Source organism: Lipophrys pholis (assembly GCF_963383615.2).
Source record: "Lipophrys pholis genome assembly, chromosome: 10".
NCBI classification, from domain to species: domain Eukaryota; kingdom Metazoa; phylum Chordata; class Actinopteri; order Blenniiformes; family Blenniidae; genus Lipophrys; species Lipophrys pholis.
Window position 1 is genome coordinate 8,930,278 of NC_137640.1, and position 18,755 is coordinate 8,949,032.

Consider the following 18,755-nt stretch of genomic DNA (forward strand, 5'->3'; position numbering starts at 1 on the left):
ATGCCAAAGTGTGAATGTGCCAGTGTTTGTGTGATTGTCTGTCTCTGTTTGTCCTGTGATGGACTGGCGACCTGTCCTGGGCCTCGTCCACAATGAGCTGATTGACTCATTATGCTGGATTCTGTCATCAGCACAGTTGCAAATAGATTCTCTGTAAGTAAAGTGTGTTGGTGCTTATGGCAGAGATGACCTGCACTGTGAAGGCTTTAATCATGAAGGGGTTTCAGAGCTACAGAGGATGTGATATAGACAGCATCTTTTACAGTAATTTTACAAAGGCAAACCCACACATACTCAGTTACTGCTTTCAGTCTCTACATCTTGTGTGATATGAAGTGAAATATGACTATTACTTCAACTGTTAGCCCTATGTCGAGAATAATCTGAGAATTGTTTCACTTTAAAAAAAAAGAAATAGAACAGTCTGTAACAGTTCCTAAATAGTCCAACATTGTTGTTAAAAGAAAAACAACCAGTCACAGCGGTGCCCTCGTCCTGTCCCAACTTTTCAGAAAAATACTCTGGTATCATATTCCAAATGGACAGATGTATCAGCTTTGTGTTTTTATTTACAGCGTATGAAGCACCAAACATATTTGATGGTGAGGCTGTAAGCTGTTGAATAAAGCAAAACGGTTAAATGTAAAAAATATTCTTTTCTTTTCTTTTTTTTTTTACAAAAGCCTAAACCAAATATAAAATATCAGAGCATACAATGCACCCGGATACTATTCACAGCATGTTTCCATATTTTTTTTATGTTACAGCCTTATACCAAAATTTATGAAAATTTTTGATCTACTTGGATTTCTTTGTAACTTAAAAAGTCACAATGTCCTTATGTGGTATTCCATGAACACTTTTTTGGGGAAAAAATAAAATCTATTTTTGAATAACCCAAAACAATGTGTAAAAAGTGGAGCTCTGCGAATACTTTCTGGATGCACCGCAAGTCCCAGTAGAGTCAAGCTACACGGCTTCTCAAAGTAATTTGTGTTCTTTCGGCAGCACTGAACCGAGATGTAACACTGTCTTGGTCTCTTCCTCCTCCTCTTCCTCCTGGCTGATCGCCCCATCTAGACTGAGGTCATCCAAGTCCACTGGCTTCGAAGAAGTCTTTAGAGAATCATCCTCTTCCTGGTTTGAAGATTGCTGGTTGGAAATAAAGTCCGTCTGAAAAAGGATCTGAATCTGTGCGAGGAAGAGGTCTCCCTCTTGTTCGGGGAGTGGTTTCATGTATCTTCTCAGCGACGAGAGCATCTAGAGGAAGGAGGTCAATTGAAGAGAAGATTACAACCAAATTACAGGAGAAGTGAAAGACTTAACAAAGGCATCAGAAAAAAAGATACTCAAAGTGGAACCGCACCAACCTTCTCCAAACAGGTGAGATGGGAGTCTTGACGAAACAATTTGTTCATTTGCACACTCCTGACCAACCAGAGGAGAAAACAAACAGTTTAGACGCATCACCGAAAGGACGAGGAGAGCCTTGTGTCCCACTCACCTGGGTGCTTTAGCGTATTTGTGGATGATCCACTGTGCCCTTCTCATCGTCTGTTCCCAGTCTGGGATGTCTTGCGATGACAGGAAGTTGAATCTGTAGGGCATTTCTGGAGATGAATGCAGACAGATTCAGTCAGAGGATAAACTGCGCTACTGCGTACAGAAAACAGTGACCGACGCTGTCAGCTTGACTGCAAAGCTCCGTGATGTAAACTGTTTGAGTCACATCGGTGTGTGTCTTTTTGGGAGCACAATATATTCATGGGGTCCACACTTATGTTGAAGGAACCAAACTTCGAGCTCTGGCTAATTTTAAATTGTGATTGCAGAAGGCGAGAGTTATTCTTTGGCCCAGAGTGGTGACTGTTAGGATTACAGGCTGTCGATAGCATTATGTCAGCGACATATGCAACGTCTAGATTTGCACTAAAATGTGGGTCCCCCACAGCTTTTCTCATGTATTTGAGGGATAAGAGCTTTTAGTACTGTACAAATCAATACGTGAAATCTTCTCTGCAGCAACGTTTCTCTTCAGGCTCAAGTTGGGAAAAGTCTGTTGCTTCTATAGAGGCATGATTTCTGTGTCCTTAATCCTGTGTGTGTTTTTACAAATTCACCCTCAGAGTATGTGTCTACGGGTATTCCGTGGTTAATTTTAGAGATGTTGGAAAGTAAATGAATGTTGTTAGGAAGGCAAAGACCAACCAAGTACTGATCTTCTGTTTTTAATTTTACTCTGCACATTTCCATTGGAATGAGAAAAGCTCTTATCCTTTTTATATTTTAAAAGAAGTCTTGCTTTTCATATTTTTTTTTTGTTTTCAGAAAAAGTAAGTCCCCATGAAGAACATTTTGAAAAGATGGCATAGCTATTTTAAAAAAAGTGAGACTAAGGTAAGTGTTGGTGAAAGTCAACAGGAAATAAATATCTACCAATTGAATGCTCCCGGTAAGTAAGTATGAACGTGTTTGTGCGTGCATGTGTGTTGGACCTACTCTTCAGGGGTGCTGAAGGCTCCTCGTTTTCTTTTACAAACAAGCAGGTAGTTTGCGAGTGCGGGGACGAGTTGGCTCGGTCATACGGGCTCACGATCATTCCAATGAACGGCGCTCCACCGCGTGAGAAATAACTCTGGAACAGTGAATGCACCGGAAATCAGATTCCAGGTTCATATAATCTGCCCTGTGTGAGTGTTCGTCACACTTCCTCATGTTGCTCAGGTTTTACCTGAAACTGGTCCTGCGTGTTGATGTCCCGTACAGATGGGTTGGGGTGGAAGGAGGGATGTGAGTGGTACCAGCCCACAACACTGAAGCCCAGGGAAGCCAACATGTCGCAGGCCTGCGTCTGAGACACCGGGTCCATCTCGCACTGCAGACCCGTGCTCACACTGTTACATGGCTCTGCAGCACAGACCTAAAAAACAGAAGCGCCCGCCACTTAAATGCAGTTTTAGAAATATTTCAGGAAGAAAACATTTATCTTAACGTGTCCACAATCTTACTTCTGATTTTATACCCACCTTGAGGACATTTTTGTCCTCACTGAAAGTTCCACCAAGCAGGCCAATGACTTCAACCTGAGACACGTGGGCATGCTGGAGGCAAGATCACAGATCACAGGGAAACAAGATAAAAAAAATAAAAAAAAGTCCTCTTTGTGAACATGTGATGAATAATAGAACATTAGTTGAATTGTAAAGCGGAAAATTAATTGGTCGGTTTATAGCTCAGCTGCTTGGGACCACAGTGAGAATCAGTGACATACCATGTCCATGATGAGAAGAGTCTCGGCACAAACAACAACCTGAAACGGTTCCTGGGAAAAACAGCAAGAAGGAGCTACTAAGAACTCATTTATGAAGCATGAAAAGTATTTTTGCTACGGTTGGATTTAGTGCTACTCGGAAGTCAAAGAAGCCGGTGGAAATGCAGGTTAAGGAAGCAAGCTTGTGCCTAAAGAAGATCACTGGTTTGAATCCCGCTGACTTGGAAGGCTGAAAGTTGGAAAATCAGCCCGCGATCCATAAGATTCATGGATTTGTAATTATCAAGAAAGGTTACATCATCTATTCTGCTTAAGTATTAACTGAACACAAAGTTACAGTTACAGTATTTGCGGTGTTTCGTGCGATCTAACAATGTCTCGTCTCCTTGAACACCATGAAGCTATTCTGACCAAAGACAGGACAGACGATTACTTACAGGCACATCCACTTCAAAGGTCCTGCAGGGAATCAGCTGGAAGGGATCGACTGACCTGGTGGACAGAGCGAGACTCTCAGTACCGCTGTGTGTTACTTCTGCTGCGCAGACCGTCCATCCATCGTGCTTACCCTTGGTATCTGGACATCTTGTTAGGCTTAGGCTGATTCTTCATCATCTCCTCCCTCCGGAGAGCCATTTCCTCAGGGCTGAGGTGCTGATGGAAAAGTAGAAATCACCACCGTGAATCCACACAAACATCCACTGAACCACCGCCCGTGTGGGTGTGCAGGTGAAATGTTGCCCAAACCTCAAACGTCTGTCCCTCCAAGTCTTTAGCGTCACACCAGTTTCCCCAGCCATCCCGCACACGCCTCTTCCTGGCACGCTGCAATCGATCGTCAGTTAGCTCGCAGTGGGACAAAGCTCGCATCTCTGATACTTCTGGGTGTGTGTGTGTGTGGGGTCAGTGATGACGTCTGACAACTGCTTCTTCTTGTCAATACACTGGATTGAAGGCTTCATTGAATTCCAATTGATGAATAAGTTAATTATGACTGAAATGTTTATCTCTGATGCCTTCAGGAAGGCAGGACTTCCTCCGCCCATGAAAAACAACACTTTTTTTTTTCTCCTTCTGCCATCAGGCTTTTAAACACTACTTCTGACACCTGTTTACAATATCATGCATAAGTACTTCACAACGGAATTATCTGTATTTCTACCTATTTATTAACTGTATAATAATACTAATAAGTGGTTCATGCATGTAAACTTGGTGACTGAGCCAGAGTCCTTACCGAGCTCTGCAGCTGATACGCCTCAAAAACATCTTTGCTCTCCTTCTGCTTGGAGCCATCCGCCAACTTTGGGCGGTTGTACACAGCTTGCTCTGCAAGGAGTAAATTATTGCGGCAGCATTGCAACGAAGTACAAATTCAAGAAAAAGAGACAGGAAGTAAATTTTAAAAGAGCCTCAGAGGAATTACCACAGCCGAAGTTAATAGCCCCAATGAGCTCAAGGTAGGTGTGGATTTTCCCGATGCAGTTGACGTCACCACAGTTTTTCAGACCCGGCCGTACGGATGTCTTGTTGAGGTACTTGGGTTTTCTCTTTATCCTGGAACACAAAGACCACAATGAATATTTCTTCTCGAAAGTTTTAGTGAGAAAAGCTTCCAAACATGCAATGTTTTACCACTGATCCACGATATAGTTTCTAATCTTCATATATCTCTCGGGGGTTTTGGAAGATCGTCCTTCAAAGAACTCAGGGATGGCTTGTTTCTCATCCTCTGTGATGGTCTCCATTTCCACCTCCACTTCCTGCTCAGGCGCTCTCAGTTCATTCTCTTCATCGTCTCTTTCCTCCTCATCCTGATCGTGGCGTTTCTCTGATTGAGAAATCAGACTAATTCAGTCTTGTCAACAGAATCTAAGAGGAAAATGTTTGTATCAATTAAAAAGTGGAAAGAAAGACAGGCAGATAAATAAATGAGAGTGGCAGTGGATTACCTGTCCCTGGGGTGCAGAAATCTTCCAGCTGGTCAGCTTGTCCTGAAATCTTGTTGTTTGAGCTCTGATACTCGTCTCCAGTTCTTTCTTTTGACTCTGTCTGAAATCGTGTCTCGGGGCTTTCCATAAAGTCAAATTCTGTCTTGTTGACTTCATCTTCCTCCTTAATAACACCTTCCTCTGAGAAAGCTATGGAGGATGAGGGTTGAAGACTTTGGAAGGGGACAGAGTTGTGGCTGGGCTGGAACTTTGTCTTATCGATGCTTTCTGCTCCATTCAGACCCACCGCGTCTTCTTCCGCGGGGCTTTGAGTCTTTGTCTTCTTCTTTGGCTCATTGATGGTGAGAACGGCCCCAAACTGAGAGTTAGCCTCTTCCCCCTCTTCCACATCACTCGGTGTTTCAATGATGTCCACCTCCTCTTCGTCAGAAAGTGTCTTGTTGTGGATTGTGGTGGTCAAAGTGGATTCCTGAAAATATTACATCATCACCACCTCACGCTCCATCCTTGAGTTTACCGATTGCAATAGACAGTTTTAGTATGATCGGGGTCACTTCAAGAAAAAGTAATGAAAGAAACATTAAGGTTTATGATCCAACACAGGACACAGTGCCTGAGTCTGCCAGCTGGACCTCTGAACTTTGAAGGCTGCCATACCTGTGTCACGGATGGGGGCAGTGCTTCCTCCTGTAGCCTGGCAGGTATGCAGGTATCTGTGTGAACGTCAGTCAGAAGATACTGTTCCTCCAGCAGCATGCTTTCTATCACCTCTCTGTTCTCAGCACTGATTGAGCTGTCGAGCTCCCAGGGCTGGAAAAAAAACCAAACACAAATTGCTGAGTTAAAACATTGTTTTTTTTAATGAATAAAATGATTTAATATCCAACACAAAAATCCCCACTGACAAAGAGAGCATGGCAATAACAATATTTATATATATTCATGAACACTCTCTTCCTTCCCTATATATTTTGGTTATTATAAAATATTTTTACCTCTACACATTATTTGAACAATGAATCTTTATATTGTGTAGTGTGCATTTCATGTGTAAATTCTGTGAATTTGATTTTTAACCATTTTTTCCTTTTACATGCACATACTACTACTTAACCCAGGTCTGCCTGAGACATATGAAGAAGATGCAGGATCATACCAGGATCCAGGAGCCGCTCTGCTGCTCGAATTGCTCCTGCACCAGCCTTTCCGTGTCCATCTTTCTGCTACAACACCAAAACAAACCCTCAGTGGAACAAATAACCAGTAGGCACGGTCCCTCCATGTGACCACGGGGCAGTGAGCCACAGCCGGATTAACACACTCCAGGGTTCTAAAACGGCCTCCAGGGGTCTGATATAGCAGCGTGCACACCGAGAGACACAAACTGACCACAAAGAAGCATCGCGCTCACCTTACAGCACCATCACAGTCGTCTCCCTCGATGTCAACATCCACCTCTTCCTCCATGTTTCTGGATGAAGGTAAACACCGCAGAGAATAAGTGGCGCAGCCCTCAGACGCGCTCACAGCGCCTCCCTGTGGCCGGAGGTACACAGTGCTGCAGCTTTAGTGTGGTGTAGCTTTACTGCCTCATATTGGAAGAATTTCACCTCATGACCCCTCACCTTTCCCCTTACTGTGATTATTCTATTTTTTGCTGAATACTGGGCCAAAGTGGTGGCTGTTACTACTTCAAATGTTGCAATAATCCCATAATTGTATGCAGTGTTTTCATAGCAGGAAAGAGAACAGAAAATCTATTGTCAATAATGGTCTAATATATCACTTCAAAAAAAAAAAAAAAAATCTATGTTTTGTTTTTTTTAAATACTCACATTCAATAACTACTTTGCGCAATAGTTACTTTTGGGTAGTAAATAGTTTATATTGGTTTTGAAATATCCCTCTTTCACCCCAATCATACCATTTTTATTACATTCTGTTGAGGTCTCCGGGTTTATAAAGTCATGAAATTGTTCAGTTTTCATTCGATTTAGGGAAATCTTAGGCATGTAGTTAAACTGACCGGAGCTTTTTGAGGGATATAACCTCAAAGAGGTTGCCTCGTAGACGGCTCTCCATGCTCACAAGCAGAGGGAGCAGACTTTAGAGCAGCACTGCTTCTAATGTGTACACAAAATCTTTTGTAAACTAGGATATTTGTTTGGCTACTACTTTAGTGATCCAATTAAAATGAGATAGGAGGAAAAAGAACTGTTAGGGTTATTTTGTTAAGGCTAGATGAAAACAAAAACCACTAGAGGGCGCTCCCCTGCCACACAAAGCACAACAGGGGTAATAATGAAAAGTTCACAGTCATATAAAAAGATTTTCCAGCTTAATTTATTATAGTATAAAGTATATAAGGTTAGAAGAGAACAAATAAAATAAAAACTTCCTAGAGACAAAATTATTTGTATTTTTAACAAGAGATGCACAACTTTGGAGGGGTGGAAATAAATAAAAACTGCAAACTTGTATTTTCTGCCTTTGACTGTGTTTTCAATGAATTATTTAGTTTTTCTATGAATATGTGTGAAAATTATAATATAATGACTTTATGTATTTACCATATAAATGCATAAAATACAACTCAAAGTGACCCACAGGGAAAATGTGCTCAGATTATAAAATCAACAAAACCATCAGAGAAACGATGAAAAGGTAAAGACATATAAACAGCAACAAAAAAAAGATAGTGAAAATACCAACATATTCAATTCCTAAAGGAAACCCAGTCCAAATAAAGGTTTTGAGTTACTTATTAAAACGACAAGTTTTTATGTGCTTGGTGAATAATGAACGAACCTTCACCTGATGAAACTGTTACTCTGAGAACCCATTGTAACGGAGGAGTATACTTCATGTGCTGCACGGTGAGGCCGTGGTCACCATGAGCAGAGACGATGGTTTGAATCTGGTCTAGAACCAGACGGAGTTTGCATGTCATCCCTGCAGTTGGTGGCTTTTCTCCGGCGTTCCAGTTTCCCCCCAGTCCCAAACCATTTATCTGAAGCCGCCCGCTGACACGAGATCGCCTGCGCGTGTGAACGTGAGCGTTTGCCCTTTGAAGGGAGTGTTCCATGAAGATCTGCTGGGATTGTCTCCAGCACTGTGAGGAGGAGGAGGAGGAAACAGCTGCGTCAGTCTTTGCAGCCTTCACATTGCTAATAGCTGCAGTTTGTACAGTTTCACTTGCTTTTCTCAGCTAGGCCCCCACAGTTCACTCCACGGTTACACTACCGATAGTGCCTGGTCACTTTTTCCCTTCTCCACTCATATAGATAGAACATATAATTCATGCACTTCACTATGTGTTGTTGTCTGTTCTTTGGCCCTACTTGTTCACACCTGACTGTGTCACTTTTCAAATTTGCAAAAAATGCACAGTTTGTATTTTTGTCTCCCAGTAGTATCTTTGGACTCCAATGGGGTATCTCTGTGTGCTTTGCATATTCTCTCCATCACGTTTCTTCCCACGGTCCAAAAACCTGCATTTGTGGTTAATTGGCGACTCTAAAATTGCCCATAGGTGTTAATGTTGTGTGATTGTGTCCAGGATGTACACCAGCTTTAACCATTCTGAGCTGGGATTAGCTCAAACCCTGAGTCGGACAAATGCATTTCTTTTTTTCTGCAATTCTTTCAAAAATCCGTCTTTCAATAATTCTTTTGGGTTCCAATTGATGACCAACTGCTGATTTTTACTTCTTCACCTCAGGAACAAACCAAACTGAGGTTTCAGAATCTCACGACAGTATCCAGGCGGAGGCTGATCATACAGCCGCACACACAATAAGAAACAAAGGCAAAGTGAAAGACAAGGAAAAGTATTTTATTTAAAAAGAATTCACAGTTTCTAATGGCACTACATCTTTTTGTAGTAACTCACTCCTGTTTGAGAACACTGTGCAGCTCCTCAGAGGACTGACAGAGAGAAAGAAAGAGAGAGAAGGAAGAAGAGAGAAGATAGCAACTTGACATATAAGGTAGAAAAAAAAAAGGCATGAGGAGTGATACAAAGTGCACACTGAGCTACTCCTTCTCTTGCTGTGTTATGACGGGGAGAAGCAGATCCCAAGTAGTCTTGATCATAACACACATGCACGCACACACACACACACGAGGAGTAGACCAAAATGTCACACACATACAAGTGGACACACAAACATCACACACATCCAAAACGAGTTAAAAAAAACAACAAAAAAAAAAAGATTTGCTCAGCTTGTGAAACATATATAATCACATTAATAGTGTTCCGAATCAGATCCATTTATGCTGCGTTCCCTTTTATTCAGCAACAGTTCATTTCATCCTCACCACCGTCGTCCTTTGAGGCGGAGCAAACACAAGGTGAATGAATGAATAAAAGCAATGACTAAAAACGTAGGGTGTAACAGAGAGGACGCACAGAAGCAGTTAAGCAGAAAGCTTCTCGAGCTTCTGACGGGGACGTGACAAGAGTGGTTAATAAAAGCAGGCATATTGAGGCTTCTCCACCGAGAAGGTCGTGCAGCGGGGTGCGGGTGGGGAGCGGTCAGTCTGCTGGACAACAACAGGTGGAGAGACGCTCTGCGAATGCTGGCGGGAGAATGACGAGATCACGAGGGAAAAGAAGGAAAGAGGTTCTGTCTCTGTCGACACGTGCACAAAACCAGCAGCCCGGAGCCGCTCCGAAACTGCATGCATCGGGGGCGGGGGCGCACAAAAAAAAGAATAAACTACATAAACTACAAACACTCCCCTCTTTCACTACTTCATACACCTGCAGTGTGTGAACTCATGTTACTGCAGGAAAAACATTCAACCAACTCAGTAAGCTCATCTAATAAGGACGTGGAAACGAGCACAGTAACTGAACAGCCCAGCCCGTTCCCGTCGTCTCCATCTAACCCAGCAGCACGAGACACGCACAGGAGCGGCCGTGGGACGACAGCCAACAGAAATGTTCTTTGTCTTGGTTATAAAAATGAGGCTGCTGTCATACATATTTCACACTTCAGGCCAAAGCAAATTGAAGCCGTTATGAAGTGACATCGAACGTTAAAGAAGAGTAAAATGATGCGTTTGAACCCTCCGCTGTGACGTTTGTGTGTCAGTACCGTTGTGTAATATTAATAGGTCACACACATTCATGCAGGAATAAACTACAGTGACGCTGCAGGACTGACAAACCAGTGGCTAGATTTAAAAAAAAAAAAAAAGAATCTCTGTTCACTTAAATAAATAAATAGATAAATAAAACCGGTCTGAGCAGTCTGCAGGGCCTCGGTAGCTTTTTGTGTGTTATAGAAGTGTAAACATTCAGATCTGCTACTCGTTGTGCCCTTCATAGTGAAAGGGTTGTTTCTGACCCGGCAGCGAAAATAATTAAGATCGATCCGACGAGGAATATCAGCAGAGGTGTGGTGAAATGTGACGGGAACAGAACCAAGTGTGGCTTCATCACAGTTCCAACAGTGGGAGCACAGTTTCAAACAGAATAAGTTAAAGGATTTCCTGTGAGGGTCGACAGACGGCAGCTTCTGTATTTGTATTCCAAGGGTAGGAAATTAAACTGGGACACACGTGGGCTCTTTCACACCATGCAAAATTATTTTCTTCATTCAGCTCTGACAAACTGGTTTGGAACTGACTGACAGAGACAGAAGAAGAAGAAGAAGAAGAAGAGGAAGGAGAAAATCTGGGACATTGCACAGTGAAAGTTAAACACTCTGGTCCCGTACAAACACCTGCAGTCGCTCCAGAAGAAAACGAGGATAAGAAAGCAGTTTGTCACGCTCCACAGCTCTCCCACACGTCATCCCACAGAGCATCCTAATACTTGTTGAATAATTGCAGAGTTGAGGTCAGGCCGTCTCCACGCTGGGCTCTGAGTGGGAGGAGAAGAAAGTCACCGGTGCTCGATCCGTCATGGGACAATGTGCTTATCCAGGAGGAAATAAAACCGTCATGATGGTTTTGAATCGTGTTGCTGGTCCTCTCCCCACCACAGAGAGTCTCTCTGTGCACACCAGCAATCCTTTCACATGTCACGCTTTTTAGAATCAAAAGGTCTACAACTGATAGAAAGGCACATAACTGTAAACAGGTCTTTGACGTGAGTGGATGAGGATTTCATGATGTCAAGCTACTGCTGCTGTACCCAATTCAGTTCCACGGTGCGCCTGGGTGCTCATGGGAAATGTAGTTCTTTGGGTTGTGATAATGACCGTTTCTCCCACTCAAGTATGCTACAGTACAGTGTGTGTGTGTGTGTGTATTCAGACATGTCCGGTGACAGCCGTCACCCCTATGGTCCCGACGCTCATCTCCTTGTTTCCCTTCATAAGCTGCTGCAGGCTGGGCAGGGAGCTGACGCCCCCCGGTGGCATGTGGGGGAAGTGCAACTCCGTCTGCCGAGACTTCCGCCGCTTTACGGAGCGCTTCTCCTGACGAGACTTAGTAGGCGGCTGGCCGAGGGGGAAGGAGAGGCCGTGGCCATTGCACATGCCGGCCGACGGGAAGATGGGAGAGGGAGGGGGGAGGCGGCTTGTGTACGACTCATCGGAATGGGTGGACGAGCTGGAACTGGTGGTCTCTGGTGGCGACAGCTCCTTAGCGGGGCACCTGGGCAACGAGGACACTTCCTCTGTTGATGGAGGTGGAGGAAGTGGTACAGCAGTAGGCGGAAGAGGAGGAGGGGGCGGTGGGAGAGGAAGAGGAGGTGGAGGGGGTAGAAGAGACAAGAGTTGGGGCGGTGGTGGCGGCGCAGGGAGGCATGGCTGGAAGCCGTTACATTTGGGATCTTCATTTGTGAGGAGGGCAGAGGGAGCGAAAGCCTTCAGAGTCTCAACCTTGTCCAGTGACTTTGCTTTGCAACGTTTTTTCTACAGAAAGAAAACAAAACAAAGGTGTAAATGCACTTTGAAACGTTCAAAAACATGAGATCCATTTAGTAATATGATGCCGTATTAACCACTTTTGTGCTAGATACTGATGCTACACAAACTGGTCAGAGAAGGGCAGGAAGGCTTAACAGGGAATGATGGAGTATAGGAACAAGACGACGTAAAATAACTCAAATCACCGATAAAAACAAACTGTTCACAGCAGAAACAAACGTGCTGTACAGCGAATTAGAGGCACGGTTCGCCACGCTTCATTCACCTCAAACAATCATCTGGTGAAGGTGAATGAAGTGGTGATTTACTGGTGCACACAGTTTCAGCAAAGAAGTGGTTAAAGGATATTTCGTGATGAGTTCAACTCGATTACACCACTGAGCTCAGAAATCGGTGTCTGACGAAGAGATCATTCCCTGCCGTAACAAATTCACTGCACACACTGACCGAAACTAAAAAAAAATAAAAAAAATCACACAGCAAGTCACTGGTAAGGCGGCCATAACTCAGCCAACAGACACTGTACCTTTTTCTCTGGAGAAAACCTTAGAGGTTCTACAATGTACAAGTCATCTGGACCTACTGGGGAGGGGAGAGAGGGGCCAGGTTAATGGTGGAATGGGAAACAGGAAAACATACATGTCACAAGCATGAAGTGACCTTGCAAGTAGTTTCTTTATGCAATACAGAAATTGGAAAAATTGCAGTGATCACAGTCTATTATCAGATAATAAAAACAAGTAATTTGACTAAAACTAACTTCTTGTCACAGAAAAAGCACGTCATTACCAATTACTACTTGCAAATGTCTACCATGAGCCAGCGAAGCATTGTGCTCTAATAATACACTCCTTCAGCCTGCATATGGACACAAGCTGGCAATGACAGGCCCTCAAGGGCACACACACACACACACACACACACACACACACACACACACACACACACACACACACACACACACACACACACACACACACACACACACACACACACACACACACACACACACACACACACACACACACACACACACACACACACACACACACACACACACACACACACACACACACACACACACACACACACACACACACACACACACACACACACACACACACACACACACACACACACACACACACACACACACACACACACACACACACACACACACACACACACACACGAGAGAGGGATAATGAACAGCAGGGGGAGTTTCAGGTTTCATGAATCAGACTTGATTCTTTTCTTGCTTGTGCCAGCCTCTCCCTGTGGGTGTGTGTTGCTTCAGGCACCGACAAACAGGCTGGCAACACATGTGAGATGACACAGCGAAGGTTTAGAGAGCGAGAATGAAAAAGAATGAGTGGGTAGTGTTTGGAGGTAGACATTTATATTGCAAGAGGAGCACTGTTCTAAAGCGGCAAAGCCTGAAAGAGTCACGATTATATGACGGTTGCAGGACTTTGCGACTGCAGAGCGACTCCCTGCTTTACTGATGTTTCAGTGTCACAGGGAGGAGAAAAGGTGAGAGGAAAAAACAAAGGAGGTATGTTTGAAGAGAGAATTGTGCAGTGTGCACATCCCAGTTACAGCGAAGAGCTCTCACCTTCTGTGGAGGACAGATGGAACGACTTGGAGCGAACAAGTGGGCAGGTCACCCTGCGTTTCAGGCTCATATCGTCATAGGAAGAGAAGCATCTAGCGAGGAGAAAAGGAAACCTTGAGGAACGGTTGTTCACATTGCAGCTCGTTCAGCTTGTTATAGTATAAGTGGAAGGATGGGGATGATGACGTGTTGGATGGACAGCAGAGAAGATGATCAGAGAAGAATTTTAAAACTGGACTAGAGCACCACTCATTGATCCTGATCCAAAAGGCTTTAGAAATAAAATCTCTGATTTATTTATGTGTGGACAGGCATTGACTACCAGGGATCTGAATATGTTAAATACTCTTACAATATCAAAGTTTGGCCTTTGTTTGGCGTGAGAAATTGAGCCCGCATTAAAAATAATCAAACAAAAATGACATTATTAGGTTAAATATACATTTTTAGGGAAGAAAAGCTTAACATTATGATCAGAGTTCTCTAAAGTCAGTGCAATGTTAACCGATGGTATGAATATGGAACGTGTGTGTTTTTTGTTTCAATCACTTTTCAGAGTTGTAAACTGCACGAGATGGAACTTCACTGGGGTATGACCGACCTTATGGGCCCAAAATTCTCCATAAGGTAGAGGTTTGCATGTTTTTGATGGTTTAGATGTGATTTTAATGATCTGATTTCAATCAGGGTGAGCTCAATGCCAGATTTAGGGGCTGGGTTAGGTAGTTGTTATGTTTAAGGAAAGCGATGAGACAAAAGAGCGTGCATGGTGTGTGTGTGTGTGTGTGTGTGTGTGTGTGTGTGTGTGTGTGTGTGTGTGTGTGTGTGTGTGTGTGTGTGTGTGTGTGTGTGTGTGTGTAACAAACCTCTTGGGGCTCGGGTAGTGGTTGCTCTTGGGCAGGGCAGTAGTGTTGGTACTGGGGCTGGGAGATGAGCCGCGGCAGCACTGCAGACACAACAGGAGCCCCAGAGAGAGACACAAGACCAGAGAGACTACCAGGTAGCTCTGCCGGTCGGAGACCTGCGGAGAAAAAACATCAAACCTTATTTAATGTATTGAAACAGACAAATACCTTTCCCAGGTATGATGTTTCACATCGTATTGGTTTTTCTAGTTCGCCCTCAGTAGCATCTACAACGTATCTGGACTTTCTCATGCCAAACTCTAGCCACTGCCTGCACTTCTGGGTGATGTGTTGGACGAAGATTCCTTGTGGACATTTCTCTGTGCAGCTTGCATGTTCTCCGTTAGTTGCCTGTATTTGTGAATGTGTGAGACTGTGTGTTTGCTTGTTCGGTGATGGACTTGTGACCCATCCTCCTGAGTTGGGATTGATTCCAGCCTGTTGGTTAAAGTGCTGTAAAAGACGGACGATCTAGATTCCTGCATATCAGTGCCGGAATCTCCAAGGGTCATTTGCATACGTGCTTTCCTTGTAACACTCAATGTAATAACATCTTACTTTCTCTTAAAACGGTCTTGGTTTCAAAAACTACAAATAAATTACTTCACAAAATGTTTAATTCAACTCCAAATTAACTAGAGATTCTATGTTGTGTGTATATATCAGACCTGTAGTTTTTGGATACTATTGCAGTTAAAATCTAGTTTATTCAACTTCACAGCTGTGCTGCACTTTCCCTTTTTCCAGTATGATGATGATATCACTATGCAAAATAGGAGAAAAATTATAGATCATATCTTCATTTAGCAGTCTTTCAAACACCTACTTCCAATAAATACTTTGCTGCTGTACAAGCCATATGGCTTGGTCACACAATACCGTGTGAACTCTCTTAACTCATGTGCTGTATAGAAATGAATGAAGAACTAAGTATTATGTATCTAAAATGCGTATTACCTCTCTCTGCAGCTGGCTGACAGTGACGGTGAGATTGAGCATCAGTTTAGTGACATTTTCTAGTTGGCTCTGCAGCATGTGGATAGAATCGGTCTGTTTCAGGTCCTGTTCGGTAAAAAAAACAAAAACTGTCAGTTTCATGAACACAACAATTCTAATGTCCATGCATGGATTATTTGTGCATCCATGAAGTATTTGCAAAGTGACCTGCTCTTCAGCAATGCGGGAGGTGTTTTGCAGCTTGATGATGGTCTTATTAAATGCTCTCTGCATCTCCTCCATCTGTTTACGATACCTGGAGATCACAGAAGCAACATTATGTATTAGCTTGAAATAAACTGGTCCAAAATAATCTAATCATGTGATCATTGTCAGAAAACAGGTAGAGCTACATTTCGTTTTATGATAATATAAATATAGATAAATATAGAAATATTTTATGTTCATCGTGTTTTGTGACTTCACCTCTGGCTGAGCTCCTCCAAGTATCTGCTGGACAGACTCATGTTCATCTCCAGAGCTTTGATTCTGTTGTTCAGCCTCATGAACACGCTCTCCTTCTGGCTGGATCCGTGAACAGCTCCACCGTTCGATAACACGCCGTTCCCATTCCCGCCTCCAACGTTATAATCTCCTCCGTTTTGCAGCTCTGCATAGAAATCTGTGGCTGTCCGGTGGATGTTGCCGTTCCCATTAGCGCCTAAGAACTCATCTTCCACTGGGTCCTCCACCCGTTGGGACTCTCCCGTCTGCAGAAGAGAGTCCCCCTGCTCTCCAGGCACCTGAGAATCCAGGACATTTCGTCTGTGGGTGTCCCCACTGTCCGTACCTGACTTCGCTGCATCTGTGAGAGTGTCAGCTGGGGGGGGAGCTGCTGGCAGCTCAGTGGGAGGCGAGATCAGGTCTTCAGGCCGTGATGCGGTGGGAAGAGGCTGCACAGGTTGGTCCTTGACAGCAGAAACCACAACGCTGACGATGGCCATCTCGGAGGACAGAGACTGTGAGGGGGAGCTTACAGAAAGGGCAGAGGTGGCACTGCTTGCCTGCTGCGTCTCGGGGATGGAGGCAGGTTGGAGGGGTGGAGTGGGGACAGGGTCCAGGGCTGCGTCTTTTACTGGAGGTAAGAGCTTCTCCTCATGGGTGGGGGTAGGCCTCGACAGCGAGCTGTGGACGTCCGAGAAGCTGTGAGAGGGGATGTTGGAGATTCTACTCGGCTCGAGGTTGATGCCAAGTTCTGGAGTGTGTGCATCGGGTGTGTGTGTGCTGAGATCTGTGTCAGTAGTGTGTGCCTCAAAAACAGGTTTGCCCTCACTTTGGCTCTTAACAGCAGCCTCGGGCTCGGGAGCTTTTTCCGTAAGAGGAAGACCCTCTTGAAGAGTAGTTTTGACTCGAACCTGGCTCAGTGAGGGTGTGTGATCAATGACAAGGGTGTTGACAACAGGTTGAGTCCGTGTCTGAGAGCTCAGGTGCCTCTTCCTGAGGCTGCGCAGTCGCTCTTTGGCCAGCCTGGCGGAGCACCAGCGATGAAGCAGCTCGGGCAGCGTGGCCATGCAGGACAGCGACAGGGACGAGAGAGTGGAGAATGGACAGTACGCCTGGCTCTCCCGCTGATTCCTGTCTGCCTCTTTCCTCGTCTCCTTGTCTCTCTTCTCTTCCTCCTCCTCAGCCTCCTCCTCCATCAAAGTGACAGTTGACTGTCTGGGCTCTTCATCTTCCTCCTCCTCCACCAGAGTGACAATCTGCCTGTCCTCAGGACCGTCGGATGATGAGGGGGAAGATACGGAAGTGTCACTGGGAGCATTTAAGTCCTCCTCAACGGCTGGCAGTTCTGGTTTTGCAGGTTCCAGCCTGAAGATGTGGAAAAATTCATGAATACATCGTTAAATGTTTGATCTATTGTTAAAATCTAGAAATTAAGAATCACAAAAACAGCCTAAACTCTTGTTAAACTTCTTATTCGTTGTTGATTGGCTTTTGTCTCGTCTTACCCCGTGGGTTCGTGAGGGACTTCAGCTGATTCAACTGTAATGTCTTTGTTTGACTTTTTAACGTCCACCTCTGCTGTCGTGTTGTCTAGGATGTGGGGAGAGAAAAAATAGCACAACAATTAACACAAGATAAGTGTTTAAGGCTACATTTGGCTTCAAAAGTCAAGCTATTTGCCCTGGTCTGTCCTGTGCAGGCTGCTGGAGACAGAGAGCAGATTCAGGGTAAGCAATGTACCGTGCAGATCCAAGTTTGACGAGGAGGGGAAAAAAAAAAAAAAAAAAGAAAGAAAGGAAAATACTGTGAACCAGTTTGGTCCAGTTTGAACTGATCTAGCTCTTGCTCTGAGCAAATGAGCGGAAACTGCATCTGAACTATAAGACATGTAACATTTAACAGAAACGCATTAATTAACAAAAAGCTGACTCTTGTTTGAAAATAATCACATTCATTTTCAAAGGATCTTCTTGGAAGTTTGGCAGATACAGCCATCTGCAGAGAGTATTGTTCAGACTTAAAAAACGCACGAGAATGATCTGAGGTCTGAACATTTTTTGCCCGTAATTTAATTCCACCGAGTGAGAACTCTCTCCGTGGTAAACAGACCTAAGAGCAGGCCTGCCGTCAGAGCTCCCCCTCAGCCTGAATTGAGCAGACTTCTCTGCCAACAAGTAAAACACAGAACGCCACAGTCCTGCTCAAACACTGCTGGAGACCCCCTGCCAACAGGCACACAAACATCTGGCTGTCTCAGCACATACGTATATGAACTTTCAAACTGCATATGCTCACACTTTACTAAAAAAAAAAAAGAAGAAAAAAAGTGACCCAATTTTGGAGCCAGTTAATCCAAACAATATGTGTGTGTGTGTGTGTGTGTAGGGGGGGGGGGGGGGGGGGCGTTCTGGTGGTTTAAGATGAAGAAATAGAGAAAAGGGCAACCACACACTATATGTAACAGCAGAGTCCAGGAAAAGAGGAAATGTATGCTGCTTTTTTACATAAAGTCAGTACATCTGGGATCTGTGACTGTATTATTACTCCTGTTTCAGGCTGAAATGTATTCATATTACTACAATACATTTTGAGTCTCCACCAAAAAATGGGCGACTCATGTTAAAGACTCTCACCTAACTTTTGAAGTGTGTAAGCTATGGATTGCTACGTATGGAAAAACCTGTT

At 44.1% G+C, this 18,755-nt stretch overlaps 2 protein-coding genes across 4 annotated transcripts in view; both read right to left on the minus strand.

The window, feature by feature from the left end:
- Nucleotides 1–169: 169 nt before the first annotated feature.
- On the minus strand, nucleotides 170–6,720 carry mysm1 (Myb-like, SWIRM and MPN domains 1). The gene is made up of 17 exons (XM_080473997.1): nucleotides 6,635–6,720; nucleotides 6,380–6,446; nucleotides 5,881–6,033; nucleotides 5,224–5,692; nucleotides 4,907–5,102; nucleotides 4,698–4,828; nucleotides 4,509–4,600; nucleotides 4,019–4,096; nucleotides 3,840–3,925; nucleotides 3,709–3,763; nucleotides 3,272–3,322; nucleotides 3,027–3,101; nucleotides 2,732–2,920; nucleotides 2,500–2,635; nucleotides 1,505–1,610; nucleotides 1,371–1,428; nucleotides 170–1,260 (listed from the first exon to the last, which is right to left on the minus strand). The coding sequence occupies exons 1-17, from the start codon at nucleotides 6,688–6,690 to the stop codon at nucleotides 982–984; spliced, it is 2,277 nt and encodes a 758-aa protein (XP_080330123.1). The 5' UTR covers nucleotides 6,691–6,720; the 3' UTR covers nucleotides 170–981.
- Nucleotides 6,721–9,038: 2,318 nt separating this feature from the next.
- suco (SUN domain containing ossification factor) overlaps nucleotides 9,039–18,755 on the minus strand; it is a 39,254-nt gene continuing 29,537 nt past the window's right edge. For all 3 annotated transcript variants that reach the window (XM_080474311.1, XM_080474310.1, XM_080474309.1), the window contains 8 exons: nucleotides 17,576–17,660; nucleotides 16,053–17,435; nucleotides 15,795–15,882; nucleotides 15,588–15,692; nucleotides 14,592–14,746; nucleotides 13,726–13,817; nucleotides 12,637–12,692; nucleotides 9,039–12,095 (listed from right to left, as the gene is read on the minus strand). In XM_080474311.1, coding sequence (XP_080330437.1) covers nucleotides 11,490–12,095; nucleotides 12,637–12,692; nucleotides 13,726–13,817; nucleotides 14,592–14,746; nucleotides 15,588–15,692; nucleotides 15,795–15,882; nucleotides 16,053–17,435; nucleotides 17,576–17,660 — 2,570 coding nt within the window. In that variant the 3' untranslated portion in view covers nucleotides 9,039–11,489. The remainder of the gene's footprint in view (nucleotides 12,096–12,636; nucleotides 12,693–13,725; nucleotides 13,818–14,591; nucleotides 14,747–15,587; nucleotides 15,693–15,794; nucleotides 15,883–16,052; nucleotides 17,436–17,575; nucleotides 17,661–18,755) is intronic.